The sequence below is a fragment of the Neohortaea acidophila genome (genome assembly GCF_010093505.1).
Source record: "Neohortaea acidophila strain CBS 113389 unplaced genomic scaffold BDY17scaffold_1, whole genome shotgun sequence".
Lineage (NCBI taxonomy): Eukaryota > Fungi > Ascomycota > Dothideomycetes > Mycosphaerellales > Teratosphaeriaceae > Neohortaea > Neohortaea acidophila.
Window position 1 is genome coordinate 2,390,624 of NW_022985510.1, and position 17,025 is coordinate 2,407,648.

Here is a 17,025-nt window from a genome sequence, read left to right on the forward strand (position 1 = left end):
ACATGCCGTCGAAGCATTGACGTCGGCTGGGATTTCGCCCGGCTTAGGTAATCGCATCACTGCCCCAGCCGCGGGGCCACCACCACTCCAACTGTCTTGAACTACAAGGATGCAAGATGCCCATGCATTTGATGCATCTGAATCGGAGTAGATTATTAATCTTCGTCAGTATTTCCAGCATACTCGGTAGTGAATGACTAGCAGCATGGTCGCCGTCATACACGCTACCAGTCATGTACCTCTCCAGCGATGATCGGAACCCACGAGGTTCACTCGAAAGCCTAATTCAACTCGTGCCAGGCAACCGTGCAAAGGCTATTGAACATGAATGGCTATTCCTCCCTTCAGCTCCAGCAGATCACAAAGACGTAAACCAGCCCTGAAGACTGACGAAGAAAGGAGAAGCGCAACCATGGCCCAGACATACACCATCTTCAGCCCAGAAGAGCTCCGAGCATTCACTCAAGAACGCCAAAACGCCTCCAACGAACTCCACGTCCGATTGAAATTGCTCGAACCACTCGGCGACCCGGATGTCCTCCGCGCCAGCCGAATACCGCCGCAAGAAAACGACAGGCCCATTCGATACAAGCACGAAGTGCACGAGGAATATCTACCCCTCTCGCACGTCGGATCATTATGGCGAAATGCTTGGCCCTCCTTCATCGACACCGTCCCGCTTGCATCACTGACCTTCGATGCTACGCGGCCGACATTCAAGGATGAAGAAGGGAAGGTGCAAGAAATCGGGGTGAGAGGAGGTCGGCTCTGGATCAGCAGTGACGATTTCCAAGAGCTGGTGCTGCTACTTGCTACGGAGGCTAAGATGAGGGCCAAAGGCGACAGGCAGTTCTCGGTGGAGGAACAGACTGTCAAAGACTGGGACAATCGAGGTAGAATGCGGCGATATCTGGAAGGTCTATCCTCATTTCGTCGTGACAAAGCAGCAGATAGCAGGTAGCCTATAGCTTAGGGTTGCCTGTGACTGAAACAAAGTTGCGGGCTCTCAAAGTTGCGGCTCTTCCGCCGTCAAGTCTCAAACCCTTAAAAGTCTCGAGCGCTTCACAGCAGAGCCTCCCTCCTCTTCACCCTCAACTCCAGCGTCTGAGCGGCGCTTCATCGAGCGCGCCAGAGTATGCCAGGCCTGCCTCGTGAGCCGATCCGCACCCTCACCCCTCCCTTCGCCCTCACACTGGGCAAATCGAAGCCCAACATGGCGTCCGCCGCGCAAACCTCCTACCTCTACCTCGTCCACCAGAACGACGAAATCTACGAAAACGATGTCCTGCGCAATCCGGGCAGCATCAAGCCCTGGCTCGACTACGCGCAGTTCAAGCGACAATATGGCACCGTGCTGGAGCAAGCCTTTGTGCTGGAACGAGCGTGCGCCGCGTTGCCGCGAAGCTACAAACTTTGGAAGACGTACCTCGAGCTGCGCGTGCATCACCTCAAGGGCAGAAGTCCTGCGCGATGGAAGCAGGATTTCCAGAAAGTGAATGCGCTGTTTGAACGCGCGCTTGTCCTGCTGAACAAAATGCCGCGCATCTGGGAGATGTATCTTACTTTTCTTTGCCAACAACCCCTCGTCACCTTCACCCGACGCACATTCGATCGTGCACTCCGAGCACTGCCTCTCACCCAACACCAGCGCATCTGGAACTTGTATCGTCCTTTTGCGAATTCCGCCGGCGGAGAAACTGGCGTGAAAATCTGGAGGAGATATATTCAACTGCACCCCGAGCAAGTCGAGGATTTCATCGATGTCCTTGTGCAAGAGAAGAAGTACACCGAAGCCGTGCAGCGCTACATCGAGATTCTGAATGATCCTCGCTTCAAGTCAAAAGAAGCCAAAGGCCCATTTCAGCACTGGACGGAGATGCTGGAGATCCTCATCGATCACGCTCGCCTTGTCCCGAATCCCATCCCGCTGCAGAACGGCGCAACGATGGATGTGGAGACCATCATACGCTCAGGGCTGGAGCGCTTCCCAGATCAGAGAGGCATTCTTTGGGTGGGGCTCGCGCGGTATTACATCAACCGCGGCAACTACGAACGCGCGCGAGACATCTTCGAACAAGGCATCACCACCGCCCTGACGCAGAGAGATTTCAGTGTCGTATTCGATACATACGCCGAGGCAGAAGAAGCCATCATCCAGATCAAGCTTGAGGATTCTGCTACGCGGCAAGAAAAGACCAAAGTGGACATCGATGCCGACACCGACCTGGACATCCGAATGATGCGCTTCGAGCAGCTCATGGATCGCCGACCTTTCCTCGTCAACGACGTCTGGCTGAGGCAGAACCCCAACAATGTGGGAGAATGGCAGAAACGTGTGGCACTGTGGGGCGAGAATAAGGAAATGGTGGTGCAGACGTACACCGATGCCATCGCCGCCATCAGTCCGAAGAAAGCGAATGGCCGCTTCCACGAACTTTGGGCCAACTATGCTAAGTTCTACGAAGTAGGTGGGGATCTAAGGAATGCCCGAGTGATCATGGAGAAGGCTGTGAAGGTCCCCTACAAGTCTGTCTCGGAGCTCGCAGAAATGTGGACAGAATGGGCAGAGATGGAGCTGCGGAATGAAAACTTCGACCAGGCCGTCAAAGTCATGGAGACGGCTACCAAAGCCCCGAAAAAAAGCAATGTCGACTATTTCGACGAGACTCTCACTCCACAGCAACGCGTGCACAAAAGCTGGAAACTGTGGAGTTTCTACGTCGACCTTGTCGAGTCCGTCAGCACCCTCGCCGAAACCAAAGCAGTGTACGAACGCATCTTCGAACTCCGCATCGCCACCCCCCAAACCGTCGTCAACTACGCCAACCTGCTGGAAGAACATGGCTACTTCGAAGACTCCTTCAAAATCTACGAGCGCGGCCTTGACCTATTCACCTACCCTGTCGCCTTCGAACTATGGAACCTCTACCTCACCAAAGCCGTCGACCGCCACATCTCCATCGAGCGCCTGCGCGACCTCTTCGAGCAAGCCGTCGAAGACGTGCCCCCCAAATTCGCCAAACCCCTGTACCTCATGTACGGCGCGCTGGAAGAGGAGCGCGGCCTCGCGCGCCACGCAATGCGCATCTACGACCGCGCCACGCGCGCCGTCGCCGATGCCGACCGCGCCGAAATGTTCTCCTTCTACCTCACCAAATCCGCTTCCAACTTCGGCCTCGCTTCCACGCGCCAGATCTACGAGCGCGCCATCGCCGCCCTCCCCGATGCCGAGGCGGCGAGCATGTGCGTCAAGTTTGCGGAGATGGAGCGCCGGCTCGGCGAGATCGATCGGGCGCGCGCGATCTGGGGCCACGCGAGCCAGTTCTGCGATCCGAGGGTTGATGCTGGGTTTTGGAAGAAGTGGGAGGCTTTCGAGGTGCAGCATGGGAATGAGGATACGTTCAAGGAGATGCTGCGGATTAAGCGCAGCGTGCAGGCCAAGTTTAATACGGATGTGAGCTTTATTGCTAGTCAGGCTGTTGCGAGGCAGCGGGCTATGGAAGCTGGAGAGGAGGAGGGAGAAGAGGAGGAGGAGCAAGGGGTGGGTGGGGAGAAGGCGGATGCCATGGCTGCGTTGGAGAGGCAGGCCCGAGCGCCTGTGGGTTTTGTCGCGGCGAGCAGTGGACCAGAGGGCGGGAACCGGCCTAAACAGGCTGCGCGAGAGGAGGATGCAGCGGCGGTCAAGAATGCAGATGAAGTGGATATCGATGATGATCTGTAAAGTTAGACGAATCCTCAAGCTATTCCATACCCTTCAAAACATCCCCCCTACTTTACAGCGTACTCCGGATCAACCTTACTCTGCTTAAACAAACTCTTCCCCCGCACCCACTGCCGATACGCCTTATACCGCTTCTTGTCCCCATCCTCCACCCCCACACTCAACACATCCCCCCTCCTCGCCTCCGCCAAAAAAGCCTCAAACCTCCTCACCTCCTCCTCCTCCCCCGCCCCAGCAGAGAAAGCAAACCCCCGATCCGCCTCCTCCTGATCGAAATCGTCAAACTCCGCCCCGCCCGCTTTGTGGATGTACGAAATGTAGTCCATCGCCGTCTCGGGCGGGATGCGCTCCGACGAGACGACGAGAGGCAGCGTGTGCGGGTGCGCGATGTAGCGCGTGTACTCGTGCGCTTCTTGCGGGGAGACGGTGGGGTTGAGGGATTGCGTGTGGAATTTGTTGAGCGTCCAGAGGTGTTTTTGGGCTTTGGCGTCGGAGGGGGCTTGGGGGCCTATTTGTCCTCCTTCGGGGGGGTGTGTGGGGTTTGACCCGTTGGAGGGGATGCGGGTTGCGGTGTTGGTGTGCGATGCGCTGTGGTCTGTTCCTGCTGCTGCGGAGGTAGGCGTTGCTGTCCGTTGTGTGGACTCCGCTGCTGTCTGCGCCGATGCACTGCGATGACCACCCGCTCTCGGAGGCGTGGGCTCCACAATCTTCACCCGCATCTCCGGCGTTTTCTTCTCCGGCGTATCGCCCGCCTGCCTCTGCGGTTCATGCCGGATTTTGAACGGAGAGAAGTCGAATTTGCTATGGGGGTTCAGGAAGCGCTCGGGAGCGTGGCGACTGAGGCTCGTCATGCGGTAGGCGTACACTTTGCCTAGCGACGAGAGGGCTGCGGGCCGGTAGCACTCGGCCCAGTAGTCGTCGTAGTCTGCTATGCTGCCTGGGATGGCGGCTTTGAGGAGCCTAGGCACGGGATCGGGTGGTAGAGAGCGCGTTTCGAGGAACGCGGGGGTGAACCAGTTGTTGTAGTTGCGGCGCTTCTTTTCCAGCCAGGCGCGCGGGTTGCTGTGGTGGAGGTAGTAGTCTGTCGTCAGGTCCCAGAGCATGGGCTTGTCGTGCTCCCAGACGTAGTTGCCGAGGAAGAGGTTGTAGGCGTCTTGTCGCTGGCTGTCGAGGAAGGAGTTGTGGTAGTAGCGTTTGAAGCTCTCCACCATGTCGCGGGACTGGCTTTGCCAATGGTTTAGTTTGCGATAGGTCGCCATCGTGTTTACCAGGTGCGAGCCTCCGTATTGCCAGGCGATCGTGTCTCCGTGGTCGTGAAACATGTGTGTAAAGGTGTTCATGGCGTCTGTGTCGAAATCGACTTCGTCGCGGTCGATGACTCCAAGGGCTTGCAACTGCAGCGCGAAAGCACGCTTCCCAATTACGAATTGCGCGGCATTGGTTCGGTCCAAGCAGTCGATGCAATTCGTTCTGCAGATGCCGTTCTGAACCATGGGCTCGGTCAAATCATCTCCGTTTCTGAAGAAGCCGGTCTTTTCCACGATATCCCGAGCCATGACCTCCAGACTTCCTATGACATCCCCCCCTCGAGTCTTCGATTCTCGGCTCATGTCGAAAGCCTTGTAGAGAATTTTCTTATCCTCTGGTAGGGATTGATTGAGGTACTCGATGCATTTCTGAAACTCCACGAGCAGCTTCGACTCTCGCGGAATGCGCTCGCGAGCTTTGATGAGATTCAGCACATACACCGGGCAACCATAGCGCTCAAACATGTTGTCAAAGTGCAGTGCTGCAGGTTGGTAGAAGGGGTCCTGCAGATGAAGGTCGATGGCAGGCTTCGGAGTGACGCCGCTGTTGTCCTGCGTCCAGTAGAGAGGTATGCTTCCACGGTGGTGCACGAAAGAGGTGTACATAGGGCTCGCGTAGAGCCGGGAGCCAGGAGCATGGAAAGAAGTCGTGAGTTTCTCCGACACGATTTGTTCCGTCTCGACATCGTTGGCCACGTAGCCTTGATCGTTGACGCCGCGCTTCAAGAAGCGAGCTCCGGCGAAGAAGCGGGAGCGTCGGCCGATGATGGCGATGTACACGGCTCTACCGAAGATGTCTAGTGCAGCTTGATGGATGAAGCCGTGAATGATAGGCAGACACCAGCTAAGAGGCCGCTTTAGGGCGGCAAGAGCGGGTTGCAAAAGGTGGCTGTTCCATACAAACATGCTGTTGCAGTCGTGATCGGCGTGAAATTGGCCTTGATTCACCGCGGTTCGCTGACGGATGAAGTTCGTCTGCAGAGAATTCGTAATGTCGTAGGAGTAGCTGAAGTAGAAGGACTTTGTTAGATCGAGGTTGCCGAGTATGCTCAAGAATCGCGACTCCTCGGGATTGCGATTCTGCACGAAGCGATTGCTCGAACCGGTGGTCAACGGCACCAGCTCTGTACCGTCGATTTGGTAGACATAGTGCCCGCCGATCATGGCCACTTGTTGCCTCTTGGTGATCAGCAGCATGTAGTAGGACTCCGTGAAGCGCACGAATCCAAGCAAGCCCCAGAAATGGCATTTCATTCGCAGGCCGCCAGTCGACTGATTCCCCTCGTCAATACTGGCGAGGACGTCCTTGAGCTGTGCCCGATCATATGTCGTCTCGTCTTCGAACAAAGCAATCTGGCCCGGCGGCGAAGTGCGGTCGATCCTCAACATGCGAAAGTTCCTTTCCGCAAGGTCGGAGCCGGTGATCCAGTACCGCGCATTCGTCTCGTAGAGTGTGAATTTGTACAGGCGGCAGGCATTGTTCTCGACCTCGTCGGGCTCGGTGTGCTTGGACCGGATCTCCGCAGATTCGCCATCGTTCTCGTAGACTTCGGCGGCGGTGGCGCCTACAGGGAAGAAAGCTGGGGCGTCTACGGAGGGTGCCGCGGTGGAATCCCTACTTGCTTGCTTTGCGCGGCCAGCTCGGCGGTCCCGCGCTCCGTCTGTGGAGGTGTGGTCGGTGTTGTTTAGACTGCTGTGGTCGCCACTCCCCAAGTGGGTTCTCCTGCGGCCGCGTAGTTGCTCGGGTTCGGGTGAGGGTTGGCGCGTCGGGTCCTCATCGTACTGCGTATCTCCGCTTGGCGCAGAGTCGACAGGACCGAGATCCATTTGACCCGCGCGTCTATCGCGGTTGGAGTATTCGAGATGTGTACGACATCCCCGTAGAAGTGGTCCGCGATGGCTGCCTTAAACAGAGTAGCCTACTTTATTGCGCCTTGAAGAGTCGTCCCGCAGTACGTTTAAGTATAGCAAAGTGGATTGTCCGTTCGTGGAGGTTGTGAGCCATGTGGGAAGAGAGTTGGACGTGAGGTGCAGTGGTGGGCAGCTTCAGAAGCGGGAGCCACCAAACACCGCCGCCTCCCGACCTACATTGGCAAACCACAAGTACAACTGTATGTACATAGGCAAAATAAGCAAAATAATTGGAATTTTGAGCAGATTGCAACATTTCATCATCACAGTACATTTTAGAGCGTCGTAAATCTAGGTCAAATACAAGAACTGCCCACCTTTGGCGATGCCTCCACCGCCAACCAAAGACTCCCCCACGCCTTCCTTCCACCGTGCCCTCCGTCTCGCATTTTCCCTTATCAAAACGATTCTCAAGGCGAGTGCGAGGACAAACACCATGGCCATAGCAACAGCGCACACGCCATTTCCAGCGACGTAGAACGGCGCATGCGTATCGGGGTATAATCTGGTGCCAATTAGTGGTCCCAGCTGTCCGATATACTGCAGGATGGCGACGCCAGTACCCTTCCCCTCGTCGGAAATTTGGTTGTTGAGAGTCCATGTGATGACAATGGTCACGGCCGAGAAGAAGCCGGCGCAGATGGGGAAGGTGGCGAGGTAGCGCAGTGTAGGGCCGGTCTGTAGCGCGCCGGCAATGGTGGCGAGCAGATAGCCGGACATGGCTAGCAGGCCGTGGAACATCATGGGAATACTGCGGCTTTGCAGGCGGTCGGAGACGAATGAGGTGACGAGGACGACGAGGAAGGCGAAGAAGAAGGGCGGCGCGGAGAGGCCTTGCGATGCCATGGTGGAGTAGCCCATCCCGTTGACAATGGACGGCAGGAAGACGGGCATGCTGCTGAATGCCACATTGCAGCAGAAGAACATGCCGGCGCTAAGGTAGTTCTTGGGATCGCGGAGGGCATGCACCACTTCTGTCCATTGGAACTTGCGCTTGTGGCGCGGAACGGTGGAGTGCACGGTACCGCCGCCGCCGCTCTTTTCCGTGCTTGTATTTGCTGCATTTTCCTTGCGCATGCGTAGCGTTGCGATTTTCTTTTCTCGCGCATCCAGCCAGCGCGCTTGGCCTGGGGAGTCTGGGATCCAATACCAAGCCCAGACCGCGACGACACAAGCTGGAAAGCCCTCGACGAGGAAGAGCAGGCGCCAACTCGCAATGCCCGTCTTGTTGCCTAGGCTGACAATGCCCCAGGCGAGACTGCTGGCGAAGGTGGTTGCAAGAGGTGCAGCCGCAATGAATAAACCCACGCGGAAAGCTAGCTCCTCTCTGCGGAAGAAGAAAGAGAGGTAGAATGGGATGCCGACGAATGCCGCCTCCCCCATACCCAGAAATATTCTCACGACGAGCATGTATTTCCACGTCGTCGCCAAAGCCTGAAGCGAAGCCAGCACCCCCCAAGCACACACACAGCATGCGATGTAGATATGCGGAGGGAAGATCTTGAAGCACAGCGTCATCCACTCGAACAGGATGTAGGTGATGTAGAAGGCGGTCAGCAGCCATTCGAATTGATTGTCGGACATGTTCAAGTCGGTCATGAGGCCGGCGACTTTCGCATTGCCGATATTGCTGCGGTCGAGGAAGGAGAGGAGGTAGAGGAGGGCGACGAAGAGGACGAGGCGGGTGTCGAGCTTGCGCCGCACGCGTCGCTCTTCGTCGGGGGTGTATAGTTCGAAGGAGGCAGTACTGCTTCTGCGTTTTCGTTTGCGACCTGAGGAAGGGGTGTGGTCTTCATCCGAATCCGAATCGCCGGCCGCGCCTTCCCCAGGATCGCTCCTGCCTGCTCCATTGGCACCCAGCTTGTCAAAGTCGCGCAACTCGACGCCCTCTTCATATTCCAAGCCCTCTAAATCGTCTTCTTCATCGTCAAGATCGGAGTCCGGGGTCATGTTGGCGGAGGACTCATTGGAAGCAGCACTTCCCGGCGGCAGCTCGTCCTCGGCCTTGACCGGCTCATATTTGGTGGAGGACATGAGGACGGAAGGGCGCAGGGAATGGAACGAAGCATTGCTGCTTACATTTGTCGTACTAGGTATGGGGGATGCTCAAACGAATGGCATGGCATGCGGCGTAGTGCTATACGATGTTAGGCCACCCGCCAGAAGTGTGGGCTGAAGAGCGAGCTGAGGTTCCCCAGGCCGCGCTGTTTCGGCAAGCAAAGCCGACGCCGCACCGGGTCGGTGGCGCATGATTGGCTGATGTGGCGGCGGTAGTGGATGAAGTAATCGCCTGGGCTCGCCTGAAATCGCCTGAAGTGCCGGTTGGAAGGATTTCTTCTCACGAGTAATAAATCTCAAGAGCAACAACATATGGTCGACACCAAGCCACGCATCGACCACCCCGACGCCTTGCTGCGCCCGCCCATCCCCGCCTTGCTCGCATCATTGCCTAGACTTGGCGTGATCCTTGGCACCTCGACATTCGTCCCACTCGCTCGTTGAACGTTTGCAGAAAGATGAGCCTTGATTAGTCGCGTAATGTTGCAAGGTGTGGTCGAGACCGCGCTTGGTGTAATCGCTTGAGGCAATGGAAAACCTTGAGCCGCGTTGGCCTCGTCGCAGAGTGGTTCTTGGTGTAAGCGACCTCGTGGGTGCGCGTGCAGCTGCGGTCTAGCCACGACCCAGGCCCCCAAAAGCCGAACTCTAAACCTATTAATGCCCGATTCGCCCATTACGGCCACTCCACTTCCCATCGCTGCGCGGCGATACGAATACTACTCCTCCCCCCGGCTCCTTGTCGTCTAGTCTTCTCTCCGATATCCTCACCAACGACCACCATCCTCTGCTGCAGCACACCCCCTGTCCTCTGCGCAATTGTGCCAACTTGAGTCCCACGCCACCAACCTCCGCGCCACACTCGTCGCCCTCGTCAGACCACCCACCCCGAAACAAATCCCGCACGACTTCTCCACAACGTCCGTCGGAGGCGACCGTGCCTGCCGACATTCGTTGAAGCTGGCCACAAACTACTCCCTCCCGTCGGCATATCTGCACCCCGACGTCGACCCCATTCGCGCCACCACTTACCCAAGCCCCACCATCACCCCCACCTCCTCCCGCTTCACTCCGCCCGACGACTACTTCCACGACACCACCCCCACCTCCCGCAAACCCCACGATCGCGCGTCCGACAAGAAGCTTGCAGTCCGAGCAAAGCCGACGGCAGACCAGCGCAAAAACCATGTCATGACAAAACCCAATGCCGACAAGGATGGCGAGGGCACGCAGAAAGCAAAGCGTGTCCGGACCGGATGCCTCACCTGCCGCGAGCGGCATTTGAAGTGCGACGAGGGTCTACCGAACTGCAATAATTGCCTCAAGAGTAATCGGGTGTGCAAAAGAGGGCTGAAGCTCAACTTCATCGACACCTGGGCCGAGGAGCCGCCCGTGGTGAAAACCACGTATGGAACGCAGAGCTGGAAGGTGGAATTCTTGGATGAATCCCGCGAGATCGCCAACGAGTATGAGGGCGGCTTGCAGAAATACCGCCCGCTGGAACAGGAGATGGAAGGCATCATGATCTCCGATCCCGTCCCGCAATTCGATTACACCGCCAATGTTTCTTCGGCGCCAAACATGGCTCACCAAGCACTACAAACCACCATGCCAGAAGTCTACCCAGATCCAACCCAGCAACCAGACATGAACTCCATGTTTGCTGCTCCGTTCAAGCCCGAGACCAACGGCCATCAGCAGCCGCCTCCGCGCTCCCACTCGGTTCCGAATACGAATGCAAATTACAGCGTCACTTCCAGTCATAGTAGCCTGGCCCCAGGCTCGGTGGGGAGCTACGAAGGTCATATGGATCTGGTGGAAAGCCCCAGCGAGCGCAAGGAATACCTCGACAACGCCAACGAGACTCTCTTCATGCAGGTCTTTGTGGAAGAAGTCGGCCTGTGGATGGACAGCATGGATCCGCATAAGCATTTCTCCCGCTTACTGCCCTTCCATGCTTTGTCAGAGCCCATGTTGCTGAACGCTTTCCTCGCCTGCGGCGCCCGACATCTTGCTTTAGTGAACCCCGTCTACAAGGACGAGACGGCGTTACATTACTACGACACCGCGACCAGCTTCCTCCTCAAAAGCCTCCAAAACCCAAACCGAGACACGGTGATTTGCGCCACCACCGCCGTCATCCTCAACGTCTACGAAATCATGTCGGAACGCGCACTCCAGCGGATGAATCACATTGCCGGCGCACGAGCGCTGATCAAGGAATGCGGCTGGAACGCGCGGACACGAGGAGTTGGCGCTGCATGCTTCTGGCTGAACGTCGGTCTCGAAGTCATGAGCTGTCTACACTTCAACTGGCAAGTCGCGTGGAACCCCGATGAGTGGGGTGTCGACATGGACTTCAGCCGGGAACTGGAAAACGGACGAGAGGAGATCTGGACGCACAGAATGCTCTACATCATCGGCAAAGTGGCCAACTTCCGCGCAACCATCCCCAGCAACTCCGACCCTCACACACACGTCGAGGAAGCACGCATGCAGCAACGCCTGGACGAGTGGACGAAGCTCAAAGACATGGCGGACCGCTGGAACTCGGGCATTCCGCGCACCATGCACCCCATGGCCTACCTCTACCCCTACCAAACCACCTCCAAATCCGCCTTCCCGGAAGTCTGGCTCGTCAAGCGCAGCACCATTGTCGCCCGCCTCTTCTACCACACCGCCCAACTCCTCCTCGCCCAGATCCACCCGTACATCGGCCCGGAAAACGAAGACCTGCACAAGATGCGCGTCATGCACTCCCAGCAGATCTGCGGCATCGCGGCACACGTCAAAGACCGCGGCGTGGCGTCCGTCGCCATCCGCTCTCTCGCGCACGCCGCGGAAGTGCTCACGCTGCGCCACGAGCAAGAAGAAGTCCTCCGCATCTTCGCCAAAATTAACAAAGAGACAGGCTGGAAAGTCGGGTACGTCTACGGCGAGCTGAAGGAGAAGTGGGGCTGGAACGAAGGGCCGTCAGCAGACCAGTTCGCGCAAACGCACACGGCCGCCATCCGCCAACGCGAAGCGCAGGAACTGCAGCAGCGCTACCAACAGCAGCAACAGCGCCAGCAAAGCATCTCCTCCATGCAGCGGCACTCCTTCGACTTCGACCGCGCGCGCATGCCCTCCATCTCCGCCTCCGCAACCACTACCTCGCCGCCCCCTCTTCCCCCGCCTGTCGCGCCTTTGTCTGCTTCCGGCAGCGCGAACGGTGCCGCTGCTGGTGCTGGCGCCGCGGCTGCCGCGGCTATGAGAAAGATGCCGCAGGGCATTCCCAACCCGATGTACGCCAAGGCGGATTTCAGCTTGCCGCAGCATCCGTATCAGAATTTCTACGTGGCGCCGAATCACGTTAGTGAGGCGTGGAGTCATGGGGGGCCGCTGTACTACAGTTTTTGAGGCCTGTTCGGGAAGCTTGTTCTTGGGGTTTCGCATGCACATGAGCGGAATGGATGGTTATGAGCCTTGTTTGCTGTTTTGTGAGCGCGGGGTTCGTTACGGGTTTAGTAATGGCTTCTCTCTGTCGAGGCCGATATTCAGGAGGCAGCTTGTGCTCTATTGGCGGATTTCCTTCCACGCGCTCCGGAGGTTTAGCGGTAAATGAACGACACGGGGACATGGTGTTTCTATAATGGAATGGGACAAGATAGCGCTTGATGCAATGCCCTTGAGGGCTGAGTTCGTTGGTTCTTCTTGCCTGTTCATCGCCTGGGTGTCTATGCTCGCTTCGTGCGTTTCTTCTTCTTCCGCTTCTTGACCACGGATTTGGGTGCTTTGGACACCGCCGCGCCGTTCCCCTCCTCCAAATCGTCATCATCTTCCCCCTCCACCTCGTCTCGCAATAGCCGCAAGTCCTCTTCCTCGCTATCCAGCCCGTCACCCTCCTCCTCCTCCCCGTCATCGTCCTCTTTCTTGACCACCCCGCCTTTCCCTCTACCCACAACCCTAGACGCAGAATGCCCATACAACTTCCTCGTCTCCTCCTCAAACCCCGCCTTCTCCAAACAGAACAAGCGCATCGTAGCCCGCGCATCCTCGACAGAACTATGCGCTCCAGTCTGAATTTCCAATCCCAGCTTCACCTTCGCCAAATGCCGCAAAGCCGGCGCTCGACCACGGTTCATTGCGCGGTAGGGCGCGTAGCGACTCGTATCCCGCACATCCCTGCGCGGATGCGAGAGCACCAGAACATTGAAATCGTTCCGCAAAGCATGGCCGACTAGGATCCTGCCGTCCAGGAGCTGCGCCACATCGCGCTGGACTTGTTTAAACGGCCGCGCGTACCCGGGCAGCAAATGCTCCGGCAAAATACCCGAGACGAAGGTGCGGTAGTCGTGGATAGTAATGTTTGGCGGCGGCAGCACGTAGGAATCGTAGATTTGCTCGCCGTGGAAGTTGACGAGCGACACACGTGCTAGCACGTGGTCTTCGTAGTGCGGGGGCGCGCCCGTGCCGACCATTTCGCAGTCGAGGGCGAGGTATTTGCCTGCTTTGTGGGTGGGGTGGAGGCCGCCGTTTACCACGTCCGCGAAGACCTGGGTTGGGGTCGTGGTGGAGGCGGAAGAGCCGTATGCTGCGGACAGGTCGGATTTGGAGATGTCGTGTTGGGAGGTGAGGGCGGAGTGAGATGCTTTGCTTCCGCTGTTGGCTGCTGGTTCTTTGGAGCCGTAGAGCCCCATTTTGCGGGTGCGAGGGGGGTTGTGGCTTCGTGTGTCTGATAGTCTGGCGGTCTTCCTCGGCGCAATCGTAGTCTTGCCGTCTGCTACATCCTGCCTCTTGCGCTTCACGCCATTCTTCTGTTGCGACGCTTCGGGCGCTTTTGTTGTTTGCAGCTTCTCTTGCAGCTTCTTCCAGTTACTCGAGATCTGTGTCAAGTCGAGGCCAGGCATGTTTTCACGTCTGCCTCATGGATCCCATGGTCGAGTGATTGAATCGAAATTATCAGAGTCTTTGAGGAATGACGAGAGTGAGGTTCTTGAACTTTTCTGCAAGCGGCGCATGTGCATGACTAAGCCGTCCCCGGGCGCAATCTCGACATTCTTGCAACGACGACGCTTTCTTCTCACGACGAACAATCACTCTTACATCGGCTGTAATAAAAGACTGCATTCGGGCCAACACACGAAGACGCTTCGCCGGCCATCATGGCGCCGCGAAATGATGTCAAGGATGGCGAGCCGCAGCCGGAGCGCAGTTATGCCACGCTGTCTACGCTGAGGTGAGTGTTCGCTTGTCCGGCGACAGTCTGGCAACATATGAAGACTTTTGAGTGCTTGGCTGACACGTAATGCACAGAGTTGGTGTCAAGGCCATGGTAGACAAAGTGAGTGTTTTCGAGATCGTGGTCACTGTGCTTGCCGTGGCAAGTTGGCCTGCGCAGTGACTATGACTTCAAGTACAATGATGTCCGTATTTTCAGAACACCATACTGACCACTTACAGGACGGCGAGAAGCGCAAGGCAGAGATCTTGTCCATTCAGACTCGAAAAGGCAGCCCGACGTTCTACGTCCACTACCAAGAATTCAACAAGCGTCTCGACGAATGGGTTCCCGCCGACCGCATCGACCTTTCCGAGGAGGTCGAGTGGCCGCTCCCGGAGAAGGTCGACGAGAAGAAGAAGCAGAAGACCAAGGAGCAACTCTCCAACTCCAAGGCAATCAATAAGGCCCTCAAGAATATCAATCGATCCGTCTCCGAAAGCCGCGAGGCCACGCCACTCGACACATCTGCCAAGACGAGCAGAAGACCATCCTTCCAGGGCGGCAAGGAGAATCGTGATCCGAATGTCACCGTGATTGCCACCGAGGAGCTCGGTGGAACGCCGTTGCCCGATGACGAGCACACCGTCGACCTCGCCGATATTCAGGATGCTGCCGCAGCCGCGAAGGCCGTGCCTGGCCATGTCCCCCAGACGCGCGAAGAAGAAGTTGAGAGACTTCGCTTCGGCGGGAGTATGACGCAAAATCAGACGGAGATCTCGCGTGTTCGAAACCTCGAGCGCATCCAGATGGGCTCGCACGAAATTGAGCCGTGGTACTTCTCCCCGTATCCTGCCGAGTTTGCGGACTGCGATATGGTGTACATCTGCGAATTCTGCCTGTGTTACTTTGGGGATAACACACAGTTCACCCGCCACCGGAAGAAGTGCACCCTCCTGCATCCTCCAGGCAACGAGGTGTATCGGGATGATACTGTGTCCTTCTTCGAAATCGACGGGCGCAGACAACGGACGTGGTGTCGGAATCTCTGCCTTCTCTCCAAGCTATTCCTCGACCACAAGACCCTTTACTACGACGTCGACCCTTTCCTCTTCTACTGCATGACCGAGCGAGACGAGCACGGCCATCATCTGGTCGGGTACTTTTCCAAAGAGAAAGAATGCTCAGAAGGGTACAACGTCGCCTGCATCCTCACTCTTCCCCAATACCAACGCAAGGGGTTCGGCAAACTGCTCATCCAATTCTCCTACGAGCTCTCCAAAATCGAAGGCAAACTCGGCTCACCCGAGAAGCCCCTCTCCGACTTGGGCCTCCTCGGCTATCGCGCATACTGGCAGGAAGTCATCGTCGATCTGTTGATCGACCGCGAAATCGAAGGCACACCCATGATCTCGGTGGAGGAGCTGGGCTCGACGCTCGCGATGACGACCAATGATGTCTTGCATACCCTCCAGAACCTCAACATGCTGCGCTACTCCAACAAAAACCATGTTATCGTTCTGACGGATGCGGCCGTGGCGGCACGGGACAAGCTGAAGGAGAAGGAGCGGGTGAAGGGCAAGCGAATGATCGATCCGGAACGCTTGCAGTGGAAGCCACCGGTGTTTAGTGCTGCCGCCAGGACATGGAATTGGTAAGCCATAGCCATCGGGGGGTGATGTGCGTGTGTAATTTAGCGTCGGCGTCGGTCGGAATATCCATCTCATCATGAATCTCAGCCATCCTCATCTTCTTCTTCCTCCTCCTTCACCTCCTCCTTCACCTTCCTCTGACTGCGATCCCACTCCTTCTGCTCCGCCAAAAACTCCTCCTTCAACCCCAAATACCCCTCGTCACTCGTACACTCCCTCCACACCGCCTTAAAAACCTCACTAGCCTCCGCCTTCTCCTCCCGTCCAACATGTCCTTCACTCTTCTCCAACTGCCTCCTACTCCCACCATCCCGTTCCGTCTCCCTCTCACTCCGATCATACTTTCTCCCCCCCTTATAATTCGCATACCTCTTCGCACGCGTCATGCCCATCTGAATGAACTTGCGCGCCATATCTGCTCCCACGAAATCCCGCGCGGAAACGTAGTGGTCGAAGGCGGCTTTGAGGGTGCTGGAGGAGGTGCGCGCTATGGGTACTGTTTTGAAGCGCCAGTGCGGGAGGAGGAGGGATTTGTAGGGCTCGAAGGTTAAGACGCCTTGTTCGCCGCGGGCTATGCGGTAGGACATGCGCAGAGATGTAGAGGTTAAGGAAGGTGTTGGGAGGTTGGTGGGGGGTGTTGGAGGTTCGGATTTGATTCCTTTCGAGGCCTTCTTGGGAGGCATTGTTGTTTTGTGTGCTAGGGTTAAGACGCCATTGTCGGCAAAGGTAGGATTGAGTTAGGTGCGTTGTTTTTCCTGCCCAACTGAAGTCTGTTGTTCGAGTATACGGAATCGCGAGCCTTGTCGCGTGAGGTGTCCAAACACGGTGATGACTTCATTGAATGGAGCTCGGACGCCGTGGGCGTATATTTCGTCACGCTAGTCGTATATTTAAGCCTCAGGGTCTCAAGTCTGGCCTTCCGCCACCATCGAGTCCACTTCTTCTTCCCCATCGGGTCAACCACGGGCTAAAGCTATATAATGAACTAGCGGTTGCGTGACAGCATGTACGCACTGGTTGTGTAGTGTAGTGGTTATCACACTGGATTTTGATTAATCCTCGAAACACTCTACTCACTCTACCGGGTAGAACTGTTCCAGTAACCCCAGTTCGAATCTGGGCACGACCTAACCTGTATCATTTTTCTTTTTTGGCGATTATCTTTTACCGATTTGAGTC

General features: G+C 56.8%; 8 protein-coding genes and 1 non-coding gene across 9 annotated transcripts; 5 read left to right on the top strand and 4 right to left on the bottom strand.

Moving 5' to 3' along the window:
• Positions 1-38: 38 nt before the first annotated feature.
• On the top strand, positions 39-1,045 carry BDY17DRAFT_290248 (uncharacterized protein). The gene has a single exon (XM_033732479.1). It carries the CDS (start codon positions 329-331, stop codon positions 959-961), a length of 633 nt encoding a protein of 210 aa, XP_033594664.1. The 5' UTR covers positions 39-328; the 3' UTR covers positions 962-1,045.
• Positions 1,046-1,213: 168 nt separating this feature from the next.
• Positions 1,214-3,721, top strand: BDY17DRAFT_244227 (uncharacterized protein; the record flags this gene model as incomplete). Its single annotated transcript, XM_033730511.1, has 1 exon — positions 1,214-3,721. One exon carries the CDS (start codon positions 1,214-1,216, stop codon positions 3,719-3,721), a length of 2,508 nt encoding a protein of 835 aa, XP_033594665.1.
• BDY17DRAFT_260531 (SacI homology domain-containing protein) lies at positions 3,533-6,855 on the bottom strand (the record flags this gene model as incomplete). The annotated part of the gene is made up of 2 exons (XM_033731840.1): positions 3,533-4,322; positions 4,389-6,855. The coding sequence occupies 2 exons, from the start codon at positions 6,853-6,855 to the stop codon at positions 3,769-3,771; spliced, it is 3,021 nt and encodes a 1,006-aa protein (XP_033594666.1). The 3' UTR covers positions 3,533-3,768.
• Positions 6,856-7,230: 375 nt separating this feature from the next.
• BDY17DRAFT_320599 (major facilitator superfamily domain-containing protein) lies at positions 7,231-8,973 on the bottom strand (the record flags this gene model as incomplete). Its single annotated transcript, XM_033736483.1, has 1 exon — positions 7,231-8,973. One exon carries the CDS (start codon positions 8,971-8,973, stop codon positions 7,231-7,233), a length of 1,743 nt encoding a protein of 580 aa, XP_033594667.1.
• A 553-nt stretch (positions 8,974-9,526) lies between these two features.
• On the top strand, positions 9,527-12,664 carry BDY17DRAFT_342759 (uncharacterized protein; the record flags this gene model as incomplete). The annotated part of the gene is made up of 2 exons (XM_033738026.1): positions 9,527-9,574; positions 9,745-12,664. The coding sequence occupies 2 exons, from the start codon at positions 9,527-9,529 to the stop codon at positions 12,391-12,393; spliced, it is 2,697 nt and encodes an 898-aa protein (XP_033594668.1). The 3' UTR covers positions 12,394-12,664.
• BDY17DRAFT_260539 (ribonuclease H-like domain-containing protein) lies at positions 12,665-13,938 on the bottom strand. Its single transcript, XM_033731841.1, has one exon. The coding sequence runs from the start codon at positions 13,881-13,883 to the stop codon at positions 12,711-12,713; it is 1,173 nt and encodes a 390-aa protein (XP_033594669.1). The 5' UTR covers positions 13,884-13,938; the 3' UTR covers positions 12,665-12,710.
• A 200-nt stretch (positions 13,939-14,138) lies between these two features.
• Positions 14,139-15,852, top strand: BDY17DRAFT_314850 (histone acetyltransferase, MYST family; the record flags this gene model as incomplete). Its single annotated transcript, XM_033735859.1, has 3 exons — positions 14,139-14,212; positions 14,290-14,317; positions 14,437-15,852. The coding sequence occupies 3 exons, from the start codon at positions 14,139-14,141 to the stop codon at positions 15,850-15,852; spliced, it is 1,518 nt and encodes a 505-aa protein (XP_033594670.1).
• A 77-nt stretch (positions 15,853-15,929) lies between these two features.
• On the bottom strand, positions 15,930-16,433 carry BDY17DRAFT_314851 (uncharacterized protein; the record flags this gene model as incomplete). The annotated part of the gene is made up of 1 exon (XM_033735860.1): positions 15,930-16,433. The coding sequence occupies one exon, from the start codon at positions 16,431-16,433 to the stop codon at positions 15,930-15,932; it is 504 nt and encodes a 167-aa protein (XP_033594671.1).
• A 428-nt stretch (positions 16,434-16,861) lies between these two features.
• BDY17DRAFT_t3 lies at positions 16,862-16,975 on the top strand. Its single transcript has one exon. It is a non-coding gene; the product is annotated as a tRNA-Gln (tRNA).
• The last annotated feature ends 50 nt before the right edge of the window (positions 16,976-17,025 follow it).

Excerpts from the sequence above, each read along its gene's own strand:
- BDY17DRAFT_290248 (XM_033732479.1), top strand. The coding sequence starts at position 329 with ATGGCTATTCCTCCCTTCAGCTCCAGCAGATCACAAAGACGTAAACCA.
- BDY17DRAFT_260539 (XM_033731841.1), bottom strand. The coding sequence starts at position 13,883 with ATGCCTGGCCTCGACTTGACACAGATCTCGAGTAACTGGAAGAAGCTG.